At 36.6% G+C, this 16,190-nt stretch overlaps 1 protein-coding gene across 2 annotated transcripts in view; it reads right to left on the minus strand.

Moving 5' to 3' along the window:
• Positions 1 to 481, minus strand: part of Spink1 (serine peptidase inhibitor Kazal type 1) — a 30,859-nt gene extending 30,378 nt beyond the window's left edge. Inside the window, exon 1 of one of the 2 annotated variants that reach the window (XM_070036337.1) lies at positions 303 to 481. In XM_070036337.1, the coding sequence (XP_069892438.1) occupies positions 303 to 357 (55 nt within the window). In that variant the 5' untranslated portion in view covers positions 358 to 481. The remainder of the gene's footprint in view (positions 1 to 302) is intronic. The other variant, XM_070036336.1, reaches the window with a different exon arrangement.
• Positions 482 to 16,190: the final 15,709 nt, after the last annotated feature.

The following is a 16,190-nucleotide window of genomic DNA, read 5'->3' on the forward strand; positions in this document are numbered from 1 at the left end:
TTTAAGACAAAAGAAAAAAAATCTCTACTATAACCCTAACAAAGTGTTGGCTTCCGTAGAGTCAAACCTTTCAGTTCACAAGCACGTCTTACTTGACTGGTTTTCCTTGTATTAGTTATTTTCCTTTCCTTCTGCAATTCCTGCTCTTATTTCATCTAGTGGGGACTGAAAGATGAGCTAAGACTAGATTGTCATAGCAAGACAGAGCCATGTCAGATTTCCAGATTGTAGTGTGTTCAGTAAAGCAAAAAATCCAAAAATGTTACCAAATCTGAAAAATATTTTTTTAAAAAACCACCTACCCCATAGACTGAGCAGAGCCAAGGCACTGAGAAGAAAGATCCTTGCCACCTTCATTGTTGTAGTTTATGTCCAAAGGTCAGTTGCAAACTGTACTGAACCTGCTGCTTCTCTGCAGAACCTGGGACTGGAAGGTCATATAAACAGGTGGTAACGCAGGCTCCCCCTGCTGCACCATGTAACACGTGTCTTTGATTACTGATTGACTGTCTCAAAGTCTGGCATCCAGGCCTAGGTAATATCACCTGCATGCAAGAGGTGAAAGCAGAGGATTGGTCCAGATTCAGTTAGGGAAACAGCTCCAGTTAGCGAGTTTGATCCGTTTGCCTGTGCCTTAATCTATTTATGTGGAAATTGAAATAATCAGGGATTGATCACTCAAAGCCCTGCACAGAGAGCCAGGTGGTGTTAGAAGACTTCTGTATTCTTCCTGTGGTCCTGCATGTCTTTGGAGTAGAGACATCAATCACCTCTGTTCAATTTACTTTTTCCAGAAAAAGAAGTTAGGAAACAAACAGATTTGAAAAATTAAAATAGCATCTCTTTTTTTTTCTGTCCAGGGTAGTTTTGTTTACTGTCTAGAATGAATAAGCATATCACTTCCCAGGGAAAACCTCAAAGATGTTTACTGCCCTTTAAGAAAAGATACACTTTTTTAAACCAGGTTTAGTTTCCTCTTTTTGTAATACATTACATCTTCTGCACAGGTATTTCAGGAATGCAGGCATCCCTAGTCTTTTTCACAATGTCCTATGGAAACTAGACTTCTGGAAACCAGCAGAAATGATGACAGTCTTGGCCATTATTGCAGAATGATTTAGACCTTGGTTTCTGACCTGGAAGTCTGTGTCTTCTGCTAGAATCCATTTGGCAGGTTAAGCACTACTCACCTCTTCAGATGTACTAGTAAATAGAAATGATAGAGTCTAAGTCTTCATAGAGCTTCTAGGCATCTTATCTGAGGGGACAGAAACAAAGGAAAAATAACAAAGTGTAGTACAATAGATCAGATTATAGGAAAGATCATGGTGAAATTCTAGAGAAGATGGAGATGTGGGAGATATTTTATGAGAAAGTGGTCAAAGAGGGTATTGTCAACTGACATTCCAACATGTCCATCCCAGGTAGAGGAAAAGGCAAAGTATGTAAGGCAGAAATCAGCCAATGTGCTCTGAGAAACATCCAAGGTGTCCTTGTAGCTGGTAGACAGTGATAGAGAGAAAAACAGAACATGACATGAATACTCAGGTCAGGAAGAGCTGTTTGGCACGTAGTAAGTGCTTTCTTGCCATTTTCATTTGGTCATCTTATTGTTACTTCTAACCCTAACGTGTTTTGTATGCTACCAGTACTTTCCTCCACAGGTTGACCAGTGTCTTACCTTTGAACTGATTGCTCAAGCTAAGCCTGAGTGTTCTCTGTGATGTTTCCCTGTCCCTAAGCCATGTACCATTGTGTACATTCAATTTCAACCAAGCTCCTTTTGGCTCTATGTCCAGGGTAAAATCAGTTGCAGATATAATCATCTTCCACCGTCATACTCAAGATGACAGCACCATTCAACCTTGACTTTCTGTCATTGCCTTTATTTTTTTCCACCATTGCCTTTAAATATTTGATTAACATCAATTGTTTCTTCCTCAAAGCTAAAGCTTTGTCCACAGAACAAATTGTCTTGTACAGAATACAAATATGTTCCCTCCTTTCTCCAATGTCTCATTGTGCAAACCTCTGTGGAAGGGCTTAGGCTTTTCCTGATTTGGCTCCTTTCTGCTTCTGCCTTTTGCTCACCATTTTCCATTTTGCTTAATCTGCCAAGATGTATTGTCATTTCTCTGATTCTCTTTGACTGGATGAAAAGAAAAACATGAAAGCTTTTAACCTTCACAGTTCATGATAAATGTCATTTTCCTAGAGCTGCTTTTTTTTCTCTCTGTTCTTTTCCTCTTGTCTTACCTTTCTTCCTTCTTCATTTAGGTTAGAACCTATGATTATATGCTGGATCATACCCTTTAGAGATATTAAAATAATTTAAATTTTACACCTATTCATTTAGTTATTATGTAGCATCTCTTTGCTGTGAGTACAATCTAGTTGTTTAGGTTTGGTAGTACTTACAATTTATAACTAAATATTTGACTGAATTATAAATATAGTAATGATATGTGTATGTGACACACACACACACGCACACACACACATATATATATATATACACTGATTTTATCAAGGATGAAAATTTATGTCTTGCTCATTTCTGAGTCTTTATTGTCTTCCATATAATAGCCATTTATTAATTCCTTTAGTCTTTTGTTCATTCTAGTATAGGTACAATTCAAATAATCATTGGATCCCTACTATGTGAAAGCCCTCAGTTGAGCATTGGGGAGACATGTAGATTCTGTCCTCATGGACTTTGGTCTAATCATTTATTGTTATTTAGTTTTTTTCCCCTTCATCTCAAATAACTTTTTAAGTAGTTTTGTACATAGTAAGAAGGTTCCAACAGCCACTGTTAATGACAGTTCATGTCATGGGAAATCTTTTTTAAATGTATTTTATTTTATTTATCTACTAATTAATTACTATTATCTTTGAGTACTTGCACAAAAGGGTTTTAGTTCAACCTGTCAATGTATGAGAATGAGGGGTCTTGATCAATGCCACCCCTTTGATCCATCACTATATATATAATGTTATCTTCTGTTCTCATCATCATTCACTCTCTCTTCTGTAGCAATGTCATGTTACCTTCTGGTAACACAGCAGATGTATCAACATCCAGATTTAGGCTTGCCTGGTATGAAGCCTGGGCTCTTTCTACAATAGAGTGAATTTTAGGCACTTTGAGTCTGAATCTAAAGAAAAAATGGTGCTATGGTCCACGATATGTACCCTCCAGATGATCAGTATCTTGACAGAATCAACAATTGTTCCTGGAAGTTGAAGTAGCCTGTGACGGGAGCTATCCTGCAACTGTACGGGACTATTAGTCATATTTGGCATATTTACATTGCTTAATCTTATGGAAAACTTTAACCATTCACTTTTCCAGCTCTGTGTACATATTTATGAATGTCTATTACTAGCAACTCAAGCAAACAAATCATGAGCTACCACCCTCTGATTCAAGGACTAATTTTTTCACCTGAATAAAGAAGGATGACAAAACTTAAAACAACATCTCTTGGGTGCTGATAAAAACCTACTGGAATGGTGATGCTTTCCAGACACCTGTTGATTTTCACAGCCTGTGTCCCAGGTTTGCCTAGTAAGAAAAATAGCAAACTAATGCTATAGAGCTTGGCACCTTTAGCCTGACAGTTGAAGACCTCTTCTAGATTGTTGAATCTTAAGGCTTACTTTTTTATTCTTCAGAGTATCTCCTAACTTAAAAAAATGACTCCTTTTCTTCCTTCTACTGTTAACCACTCAATCAAACCCAATGGTTTAGATTGTGCCCGTCTTGCAAGGGCTGGTTTAATTAGCATTGTTTCTGTCTCTCAAGGTAGTTTTTTCTTTGTTGTTTTGTTCTTGGTTGCAAGTCTTGAAGCTTGAATTCAGGGTCTTACACTCTCATTTGGCTTTTTTCACTCAATTATGGTGCTATACCACTTGAATCACAACTCCATTTATCACTTTTTGCTGGTTAATGGGAGACAAGAGTCTCATGGATTTTTCTGCCTGAGCTGGCTTTGAATTGAGATCCTCAGATCTGAACTTCCCAAATAGCTAGGATCATAGGCATGAGCCACCAGTGTCTGGATCTGAGGAAGTTTTAATTAACTCTATCATTTAGTAATCAATATAATAATTTCATCAGCACCATCATCTCAATAAGGGTAACTCATACTGCTGAAATTGTTTGAAAGCTCCATGAATCAGTCATTGTGGTGTTTTGTTAAAAACATTATAATCCTTATGATATTACTATTTGCATTCAATAAGTAAAGAACATTAGGTACAGGGATTCCAGTTTCTATCTGCCAACAAAGATCAAATTGAACTTATATAAAATTGTACTTAGTGGCAAATTTTCAAGAGTGACTTAGCCTTCAGCAGACCAGGCTTCTTAATTCAATATTGTTGTTGACATCCTGTCCAGTGTTTTAAAAGTTCTCTTTTTACCTACAGATTTATTTCCATATAATATATACACATATAATAAATACATATATTATATACAATTATATTATGTGATATATACATATAATGCAAAATATATGTTATGTAAAATATTTAATATATTTCATATTATATGTGAAATATATTATATATAATATATATTATATTATATATCATATTTTATATATATATATATATATATTTTTTTTTTTTTTGTCGGTCATGGTGCCTGAACTCTGGGCCTGGGTGCTGTCCCTCAGCTCTTCAGCTCAAGGCTAGCACTCTACCACTTGAGCTACAACGCCACTTCCGGTTTTCTGGTGGTTTATTGGAGATAGGATCTCACGGTCTTTCCTGCCTGGGCTGGCTTTGAACCGCGATTCTCAGATCTCAGCCTCCTGAGTAGCTAGGATTACAGGTGTGAGCCACTGGCGCCCGGCTTCATATTATATATTTCACATGTTATATACTTCACATATTTATACGTATATCTCTCATACATAAAAATATACACATGTATTATATTTATGAATGCTTATAATTATAACATATTCATATGATGAGAAATAATATATATGATATATGTGTGTATACGTGTCTCCATAGAAATATCCTTTACTAAGTGTTTTACATTTTCACATTCTTCAAAATCTCATCTGAACAAAAGCCATTTTTAATGTTAGGTCTAAGTTAGTAATCTTCTCCTTGATTGTCAGTGTCACTTATGAAAATGTGGCCTGTCTTCCCAGCCATGAAAATGTTCTACATAAGTCTAGAAAATCTAAAATCCATGTAATTGTTTGATTATGTAATTAGATTAAGACAGATTTTTAAAATGAATTTTAAAGGGCTGAAATTATCATTTTTGCAATGTAATATCATTTTTGTTGGAAACCATTTGATCACATAATTTCAGGTAAGATTGTCAACATTGTTCTTTTTTCTTGATTAAGTAGTGTATTGAATTTTTTAATTCTATCCAGTGTACTTTATGGGCTTTTTGTCATTCTTTCTCTTTCTGTCTCTCTCTCCAGGTGTGTGTGTGTATATGTGTGTGTGTGTGTGTGTGTGTGTGTGTGTGTGTATGTATATGTGTGTATACATACATACACACATATATATGTATATATGTATACATGTATACATATATCTATATATACCTGTTTATCAATATTACTTGCAGATTGTAGATATATCTACTTGCCCCTTCTGTCATCTTAAAATGTCCTATTTTTATTCATTGTTAAGCACATTAGATGAGAGGATGCCCTTATGATATCATCTGTTTTTGTTGTGGCTAATGTTTGTTGACATTTTGGAGGCCCCTAAAGACTATGGAATTTCCACCTTAAACTATCTATCAGACCATCTTGGTCTGATTGAAACAAGTCTCTGCCTTAGGAATCTAAACAGCTGAAATGTTCTTTTTGTTTTCATTTTCTAGCTGATGTTTTGATTGTTAAGCCTATGAATATAAGCACATCACTGTGTGGGACTGACTTTGGATGGCCCTTATTATTCTAGTCCACATGTCATGTTAGCATTCTTATCATTACAGAAATCCAGTAGTGAGTCTTAGGTAGTGAATATGAGTATGTGAACTCTTTCTGGTTTTTAATTTTTGTGCCAGTACTTGGGCTTGAAACCAGGGCATGTCATTCCCACTTGGCTTTTCAGGCAAGGCTGGTGTTCTGCCTCATGAGCCGTATCTCCAGTTAGAGCATTTTCAGGTCGATCGGAGAATTTCAAAATGATTTTTGCAGACTTTTCTGCCCAACTAGACTTAAAATTGCAGTCTTCAAATCTCAGCCTTCCGAGTAACTAGGTTTGCATGCATGAGCATCTGCTGATGCTCAATATTTTTTTTGTTTTTTGAACATCACCATTTTAAGGGAAATTATGTGTTACTTAGTTATCTCAATATGCCTTTCCAGGCCTTGAAATTGTTTTCAAGAATAAACATCTCTTCTTAGGACTGAGAGGAGTAATTATTTCTTTCAACTCATGATTTAAGTCCCATGAATCCTACTAATAGGCATAAAGCCAAGGTTTAAATATTTGTGAGAGAGGAAAATAATTCTTTATATGAACCTGTCCTGGAAACTTTCATTTATTTATGCTAATCCTTGACCTCAGACTGATTCCATTTTCTTATCTCCATGATATCTTTTTAAAAATGTGTTATCTCTAAATTCTTTCTTCTTTGAGTGAAGCAACCTAGTCTATCCACTGTTTCTCCTTTGACATGGTTTCCAGTTTTCCTTCACCAGAACGATTACACTGTGTCTTGTGTTTTTATAGGGTCATCTAAGACTCTCTGGCAGGGCAGTTTGTTGGTCGCTGTGGCCTGCTGGTCCACTGTAGGCACTAAAACTCAAAGAAAAGTGTCTATACTTTTGTAAATTAAATTCGACCCAAAAGTTATCTAGCCACTTACCTTATATGTGGCCTTTGCTACATCTTCTTTTTCTCTCATGAGATTCTGCTAACTCACAATCCTAATTCTGTCCTTTCGCTGAGAGCACCTGGTTTTACTTGGGGCAAAACAAATGCTTCAACTTCTCCACTTTCTTGGTACATGAAAGCGATAACGTGTAGTTTTTTATTCAACAAGTACTTATTGAGACAATATGTACTAGGTATTGATAGAAGGCATACATAAATGGCATATAAAATGATTCAAACATGAAAAATATGGGTACAAAGACAAAGACACTTTAAGAAGTTGTGTTTTAAAAGGGACAGAATCAGGTGCATTGCTGAAAGGGAACTTAGGGTTAAAAGCATCTTAAAAGGAGCAATAAAGGGCTGGGAAGGTGGCTCAGTGGTAGAGTGCTTGCATTGCATGCAGGAGGCCCTGTGTTCGATTCCTCAGCACCTCATAAGCAGAAAAGGCCGGAAGTGGCACTGTGGCTCAAGTAGTAGGGCTCTAGCCCTGAGCTGAAAAGCAACAGCACCTAGGCCCAGAGTTCAGGCCCTATGACTGACAAAAAAAAAGCAATAAGTTATTTCAATATATTAACATCTGTCCAGTCCATTCTAAATATTTCTTTCTGTGAGCTCAAAACTCTTAGTTGCTTTAATCAGCTATGAGAGTAGAAGTAAACAATTCCATATACACTTGATAGTGCCTTTTAAGAGTCAGCATAGAAAACAGAAGAAAGCTGCTTGGGTTGGTCATGTTTTGAAAAAAATCACTGCAGAGATAAAGTAAAGGAAACTAGAGAACTCAATAGGGAAATTCTTTCAGCTGTAATTTGGGATTCCAGATGACATCACGTGACTATGGTCTTCCCTGCTCCGGATGCTGTGAGTCATCACTATACCAATAGTCCTCGGCGAAGGTAGGAGTCTCCCTCACACATGCAGACCCACATACACTGTACTCACGCACGGCTCTGCGGGAGGGATTACATGGATAAATATCAGTTTGTTTATTTTATTGTTATTGTAGAGGTTATTGTTGAGGGTTACATGTCAGGTAATGAGTGATGAGTGCAATTCTTTTTGAAACATGTCTCCTCTTCCCCTTCTCTCTCCCAGTGTTCTCCTCTCCTCCCCACCCAGAAGATATGCAGTTCATTTTCCACATTGTGTCTGGTGAGTGCTACTGTTGTATTTGTTCACCCTTGTTCCAATTTGTTTGTGCCCTGCCTTGCCCAATACAACCAAAAATAGTAAGACAAAAGGAAAAAAAACCCAGCAACAACAGCAACTAAAAAATCTCTTGTTTCCTTGGAGTTCATTTCGTAAAATATTATTTTATGATCATATACATATAGCTATGGAGCCTTTGCCATCTATTCGTATGCATATCTTTCTTTGGTCTCAATGAATGAATGTCTAGAGACCTATATAAGTTATGTCCCAGTGTGTGTGTGTGTGTGTGTGTGTGTGTGTGTGTGTGTGTGTGTGTGTGTGTGTGTGTGTGTGTGTGTATTAAACATTTAGTGTATTATTTGTAGAATTATAGGCACATTCTAGCTTTATTTTTTTCAGTCATGGGGCTTGAACTCTGGGCCTGAATGCTGTCCCTTAGCTCTTCAGCTCAAGGCTAGGGCTCTACCACTTGAGCTACAGCACCACTTCCAGTTTTTTCTGATGGCTTATTGGAGTTAAGAGTTTCATGGAGTTTCCTTCCTGGGCTGGCTTTGAACCATGGCCCCCAGATCTCAGCCTTCTGAGTAGCTAGTATTACAGGCCTGAGCCACTGGCACCCGCCAGGCACATTCTAGCTTTGACTCAGTAATTCAGCTCCTGGACATTTATCCAATAGAAGACAAACAATACCACACTGAAACAACCAGCACAACCATGTGTGTTGCAGCATTGATTAACATAGTCAAGATATGGAATCAACCCAAATGCCCCTCAGTAGACAAGTGGACGAAGAAAATGTGGTATATATACAAAAGTGGAATTCTACTTTTTATCAGAAAAAAATACTGTACCATTCACATTGCACCATTTCAGAGTCTCTCTGATATTCAATAGGCTGTGCCTGAAACATCCTAAAGAGGCAAAAAATGTGGATTTCTGACTTGATTCTTCTACTCACCAGCACTGTGATCTCTGTTCTCTCTCATTTCTTTACCAGCCTCCTTTGTTTCCCAACACAGTCACTGTCATAATATGTTTTTCTTCCTTCTTCCCTCCCTTCTTCCCTCCTGTCCTTCCTCCCTTTATTCCTCTCTCCCTCCATACCTCCCCTTCCTTCCTTCCTTCCTTCCCTCCTTCCTTCCTTCCTTCCTTCCTTCCTTCCTTCCTTCCTTCCTTCCTTCCTTTCTTCCTTCCTTCCTTCCTTTCTTCCTTCCTTCCTTTCTTCCTTCCTTCCTTTCTTTCTTGGAAAAAATTATGTTAAGCAAAGTAAGCCAGACCCAAAGAAACATAGGTTGCATGATAAATATCATTTTTATATGATCATGGGCACATGGCTATTGAGCCTTAGTGAATCTCTCTTAGAATATCCTCCTTTGTTCTCATTGTGTGAATGTTTAGAGTCCTGTTTAATTTGTCATGTCTAAGTGTAATTTAGTGTCTTTTACCATCCATTGTCTTTTCTTAGAGATTTATAGGCACATTCTAATTACTACAAATGTGGGAAACCATGCAACCTATGTATCATTGTGTCTGGCTTAATATAATTTTCCCGTCTTTCCATTTCCTTACGAATGGGATAATGTCATTTTTTCTGATGAAGGTATAGCATTCCACTGTGTTATATATACCACAGTTTTTTAATCCATTTATCCACTGAGGGGCATCTGCATTGGTTCCATATCTTGGCTATGGTAGACAATGCTGCAATATATTTGCTTCCATCAGAAAGAATGATATTGTACCATTCACAAGGAAATGAAAAGACTTGGGAACATTTTATTAAATGAAGGCCCAAAGAAACACAGGTTGCATAGTTTCCCCCATTTGTTGTAAATAAAATGTGCCTCTATGCATAAACACATTGTATGGTAGAAGACAAAAATGCACTTGGATATGATCAATTATACAGGACTCTAGACATTCACACAGTGAGACCAAAGGAGGATAGTCTTCGGAAAGGATCACAAAGGTTCAATAGCTATGTGCATACAATCATATAAAACGATTGGTTATTGAATTATACTCCAGAAAATGGAAATCAGAAGTTTAACTTTTTTGTCTCCTTTGTCACTGTTTTTATTTCAGTATCTTTTGTCATGTATGTAAGTTTATCTGTTTGGAGGAGGGCAAGGGGGAACACAGAAATGGAGGGACAAAGGGTGAACAAATGCAGTAGTGATGCTCAATAGACACAATGTTGAAAATGAACTATACAACTTGTAGGGGAGGGAAGTTGGGAGGGAAAAATACAGGGAGAAAATGAAGGAAGGGGTGACACTGGTTCAAAAAGAAATGTACTCATTATTTGACTGCATCCTCTCTGTATATCATCTTTACAATAAAAATAAATAAGTTTAAAAAATGAAAGTGAAATTGAGAATTCTAACTTTTTGCATTGTGATTTGTCTTCTGAACTAAATGTAACTCCTGAACATGATGACCTTTTCTTTTACCTCAACAGTCCAATTCATTGTTTAATCTAGTGGCATGTGACAAAATGAGGAAAATGTACCTGCTCTATTTACTTGTGGTCATAGTATATTTAACAAGTTTCTAATAGAATGATGGATGGTATTGGAGCATATACCAGGCCACAAAAGAGTTTTAAAAGGTCAGTCTTTATAGTTTCTCTTACCTGAGAATCTTCCTTGATCTTTTCCTCCTAAGAACTTCAATGTTTGGTCCCTCCTGGCCTCTTTATTGCCCGCTCCACTTAGGAACCAGCATTTGTTCTTTATTGTCTAGAAAGAAAGGTGATGACATCTCAGCTCTGGAGATACAAACATGTTCTTTCCAGGATAGTTTCCCCAATAAAAAAAGCATGTTTCCCACTTTAGGGAGATGTGTGGGGCTGGGAGAGATGGGCAAGAATGATCGAAGAGTTGACATTGATCAAGATTCATCGTACTCCTAAATTGTTATGTTGAATTGAATCCTTTTGCACAGCTCCATAATGGTAATACATTAAAAAGACAGTATTTTCTTTAACATACATTCTGATATTGACTGTGATGATTGTATTTTCAGCCTGTTAAAAGAAATACTGAAATTACCGTGTTTGGAGAATGGCAGGCCACACTTTAAACTTTGTGTGTATGAGATAAATGCCACGTTTACAGATCACAGTATTCACAGACTTTCTGCCAAAACAACCCCAAGGGACAACTAAGTTTTGAAACTCAGATTATTTTTCAGTTTTAGTAAAGTCATATGATGTATTGCAGAAAGCTCAGTGGTATCTCAGGCAGCACAGCTGATCAAACAGTACAGGTATTCTTCTGCATATTATGCGGATACATTTTAACCTAAAATAAGCCCAGAATAGGTTGATAAGCCCAGAATAAGTTGAAAATATTCTAAGTTGAAAATGCATTTAATATACCTAACATACAGAACCTCTCTACATGATCTTAAAGTTGGGCAAAATGAGCTTACATTTCAATCATTAATATTTCATATGATTTATTGAATTCTGCAATAAAAGCATAAAATAGAATATGCTTTGGTATTCTCATTATGAAAAATGAGTCCATCAAACAAATTGGTTATTGTCTACAAAGAAAATAGCTTCAAATCATCACATGACAGGTTTTGATGTCAACTGAATTACAATATAAGGAAGAGCTTCTGATTTTTCAGTTATTTGGGGTTTGGAATTATGAATTGGGGAGTGTGGTTCCATACCTACCTCATGCAGTTGTATCAGCAATGACTTTGATACCATTTCAAACACATTTTGTAAAATGAATCTATTCAATATTCCTAACAACTCACCTTTTCCAGTTCTCTTGAAACCATCCTTATTACTTTAAATTTCCAAGTTTAACGTCATCATTAGTCCTTGATTTTTCCATAACTTTTAAACTATTTGGTTATTACTTTCCTAATGTCTCTTTTACTATACATATTTCTATTTCTTGTCCATCTCCACCTCTGCATGAACTATCCTTTCCAGTTCTTTCAGAGTCTCTCTGATATTCAATAGGCTGCACAGCCTCCTAAAGAGGCAAAGGCTGTGGATTTCTGACTTGATTCTTCTACTCACCAGCACTGTGATCTCTGTTGTCTTTCATTTCTTCACCAGCCTCCTTTGTCTCCCAACACAGACACTGTCATAATATAAGTTTTCCTTCCTTCCTCCCTCCCTCCCTTCCTTCCTCCATTCCCCTCCCTTCCTCCCTCCCTCCCTTCCTCCCTTCCCCTCCCTTCCTTCCTGCCTTCCCGCCTTCCTGTCTTCCCCCCTTCCTCCCCTTCTTTCTTTCTTTCTTTCTTTCTTTCTTTCTTTCTTTCTTTCTTTCTTTCTTTCTTTCTTTCTTTCTTTCTTTCTTTCTTTCTTTCTTTCTCTCTCTCTCTCTTTCTTTTCTTTTTTTCTTTCTTTCCTTCTTTTCCTTCCCTCCCTCCTTCCCTTCCTTCCTTTCTTCCTTCCTTCCTTCCCACTTTCCTTCCTTCCTTCCTTTCCTCCTTCCACTTTCTTTTCTTTTCCTTTCCTTTCTTTTCCTTTCCTTTTCTTTTTTCTTTCTTTTTCAGACAGGTTGTTATACAACTCTGGCTGCTGCTGGCTTCCAAATCACTAGTTAAAAAAAGCAGCAACTTTAGTCTGGCAAAAAAGAAGGCAAAATTGTGTCAACTTCAGAATTTTAGGGAGTATGCTATCATTACTCTTATTTTTCCATAGAGCTAAGTATAGTTCCTGATGGAGAATGTGGTAATTAAATGATTTTTTAAAAAATGAATTCAGAGGCAAGAGATGTATGCAAAGATGTAAAATTTGAACATTCTTGAAGCTTCCTTTTGGTTTAATGTGTGTCCAACCTCCATTTAATTTGATATCTCTCCCAAGTCTGAGCTTTATCAGAGTTGAAAAGAGAGTGGTCCTTGGCATTGGTGGCCTCTGAACCTAAAAAAGTGCTTGACTATATTAGGTATAATGATAATAAAATGTAATAATTAAATAATCAATATTATATTTCACTACATAATAATATGTAACATATACAATGATAATATATCACTATAATTATCATATACTTATAGAAGGAGTAGAGGTATTTTTAGTGACTGACATTTGAAAAGAAACTCTCTGTCATTGATAATGCTCAAACTTCAATAATTAGCAATAAAAATATCTGCAGCAAGGCTGGGAATGTGGCTTAGTGGTAGAGTGCTTACCTAGCATGCATGAAGCCCTGGGTTTGATTCCTCAGTACCATATACACAGAAGAAGCTGGAAGTGGAACTGTGGCCCAAGTGGTGGAGTGTTAGACTTGAGCCAAAGAAGCTCAGGGACAGTGCCCAGAACCTGAGTTCAAGCTCCAGGACTGGCAAAAGGAAACAAAACAAAAAGGAAAACAAAAAACATCTTCAACAACAAAATCTATAATAAGTAATAAAAGCAATGAATTTTACAAAGTATTCTGTCTTAAACACTATGAGAAATTCTGTCAAACTGCTGTGATATTTCAAGAGCACATTAGGGAATGTTATAGCCCCTATTTAAAGGGAAGAAACTATAGGTATGTAGGATTAAAATCTTGTTTGTAGGATTAAAATTACACCTGTCAGAAGTGGTTCAAACACGGGCCTGAGTGAGTTTATAACCACAATCACTTTAAGTTGAATCACTCTTGAGAGAAGCCATCATCGCACGGTATGATCCCTGTTTTCACTGTATTTGATTTTGGAGGGGAAGGGAAAAAAACAAATTGTTTAAACAGGGATACAGGTGGACCCATTACACCAATGAGATGTACAAGAGGTTATGTCGAAAAAAAAGAACTTTACAACTTTGGTGTGGGAAGAGGGGGAGGAGGGAGGGAGATGGTAGGGGGGCAGGGGAATTGGGAAGGGATGGTAAAGGGAAACAAAGGAGGAGGCAAAAATGCTTGATAAGAAATGTACTCATTACCTTGCTCATGTAATTGTAACCCCTATGTACAGTATTTTCACAATAAAAAAAAGAAATTGGACAGATGAAATTATCTGAGTTTCTTTGAAAAAAATAGCTTAGTCTTACAAAGTGAGCAAGTTACTCTTTTCCTGTATTACAAAAGGATTATGGTAAGTTTCCAAAGACCAGTTTATTAATTCTTGATTTAGAACTTGAGCAGTGGAAGAAATGTCTTGATCTAACATTATGCTTCTATATACTTAAGAATAGACAAGAGTATTGACATCCTTAATTCATGTACTGAATGTTACCTAAAATCCCTGACAAACACTAGCTGCTAATGTAATGTTTACCAAAGGCAATACCTTTTTCCAGAAGCTTACAGGAAAGAGATAATAATGATTGAAAGACCTTTTAAAGCAAATTGTATTAGCCAACAAAAATAAGCATACAAAGGAAATATTTCCCTTAGAAATCTCTTTAATTTCTCTACCCAGTTATAACAATTGTCAATTGTCTATTGTTTTATGAATAAGATTTTTGAGTCTTTGAAGTCATAATATATGCATAATGTTTTGTTGTTGGCCTTAAACTCAGAGTTAATCCTATCTCAAGTGGCCAAGTACTGGGGGGTATGCTCAGCTCCAATATCATGAAATAACTAGCATTATGAGTTTCTCATGGAATTAGAATAATTGTTTTCCTGGGGATTGGCAGTAACTTCTCTGGAACTCCTCAGATTGAGCAACTTTTCTCTTAGATTCATAGGCCTATAGATAGGTGCTGCTATACATGCTTTATTAAAATAGCATTTCAAAGAATCATAAAACTTCTTTCAAAAATTCCCTCTAGCCTCTGACCTCATTGGAGTATTATGCTGCAACAAATGGTATGGTTCACAGAGGCTGCTAAAGGTCAGGGGCATTTCTTCCTCTGGTAGGCAGCTCTGATGGCCCATTGTTGAGTGTTTGTCCAGAAATTTCCTGGAGGAAAGGAGCTGCCTGTCCCAACATATGACTCACTCTGGACATTGCTCAAATTTTTGTGTATCAGTTATCTTTCCTTTTGAGAGATGATGACTAGAAATGTAAAGATATAATCTGTTTAGCAAGGTGTGTTATATTGTAAAGGAGAGAATGAAGAAAAAAGTCGTGTTTGTATGCAGGATGGAAAGGTAAACGCAATTTTACATAGGAAATTGGGGGATAACTTCATAGTGAAGATGTCAGATGGATGAAGAATTAGTTGAGATAGCATGCTTTTTCTCTAAGACTCAGGTTATTCTCTCCTTAAAAATAACAAAGGCTGTGTATGTCTAAGTCCCACAATGCAGTTACAGTGACTGAGTGAAATGCAGATGTACTAATCAAATGAACACACATTTTTATCAGAAAATATCATTCAAATAATCAACATTTATGAATTGAAAATGATCTTGTAGGCAAACTGGACTTTTTGCAATAAAATTATAAAAGAATTTGTAAGACTTATTAGCTTTTTATTTCTCTTATATGCAAACATGCACTGTCTCAAGTATTCTCCATGACATCTCTCTATTATAATGTTACTATCACCATAGCTATTTAAGCCAGGCCTACCCACCTTTAATGGGTAGAAGGTATACATCAGACTTCCTGTTATCTTCTAGTGATTTTGCTTTATCTGATCAAAGTCTCCAGAGATTCTTTTGTGGTATTATCTTAGCAATAAATCTATTCTGAATTCTAGCATGATACAAAATCAACTGTCAAGACTTGTTATTTCATTTCATTTGTTCCAGGAACTTTTTTCTCCTTTGTCTATTAAATCATATCTTCCCTCGCCTCCCCTCCCCCAGTCCCTTTAGATTTCATTAACTATGTTATAAGCATTAACCTTGGGATGACTGTTTTTATATCCTTGCTGACATAATCAGGTTCTCTTTGAAATGGTGAATTTCTTGGATCTCACCTTTTATCTATCTATTAAGGAATTAGGTCCTTATATTACTAGTTGATCTATTTTCTCCCCTCATTCCTTTATATGAGTTTATCAAAATCAAAATCGACAATCTGGACCACTGGCTCTTAAACATGAGAGTCTCACTTAGCCCAATTAGATTTTGTTATATCCTCCATATAGCATAAACATCAAAAGCAAAAGGGCTTCTGTTGGTGTTGGTCTTGGCTGACAAGGTAGTCCTTAAACTCTTTTCCCGTTCCTTCCCTCAACAACCCATGCCATTCAGCCCAATAGAATTCTGGTGAACAGCAAGAGATGATCAGGAAACAAAAACAGC

Source organism: Dipodomys merriami, unplaced genomic scaffold (assembly GCF_024711535.1).
Source record: "Dipodomys merriami isolate MVZ:Mamm:240054 unplaced genomic scaffold, mDipMer1.0.p SCAF_27, whole genome shotgun sequence".
Classification (NCBI taxonomy): domain Eukaryota; kingdom Metazoa; phylum Chordata; class Mammalia; order Rodentia; family Heteromyidae; genus Dipodomys; species Dipodomys merriami.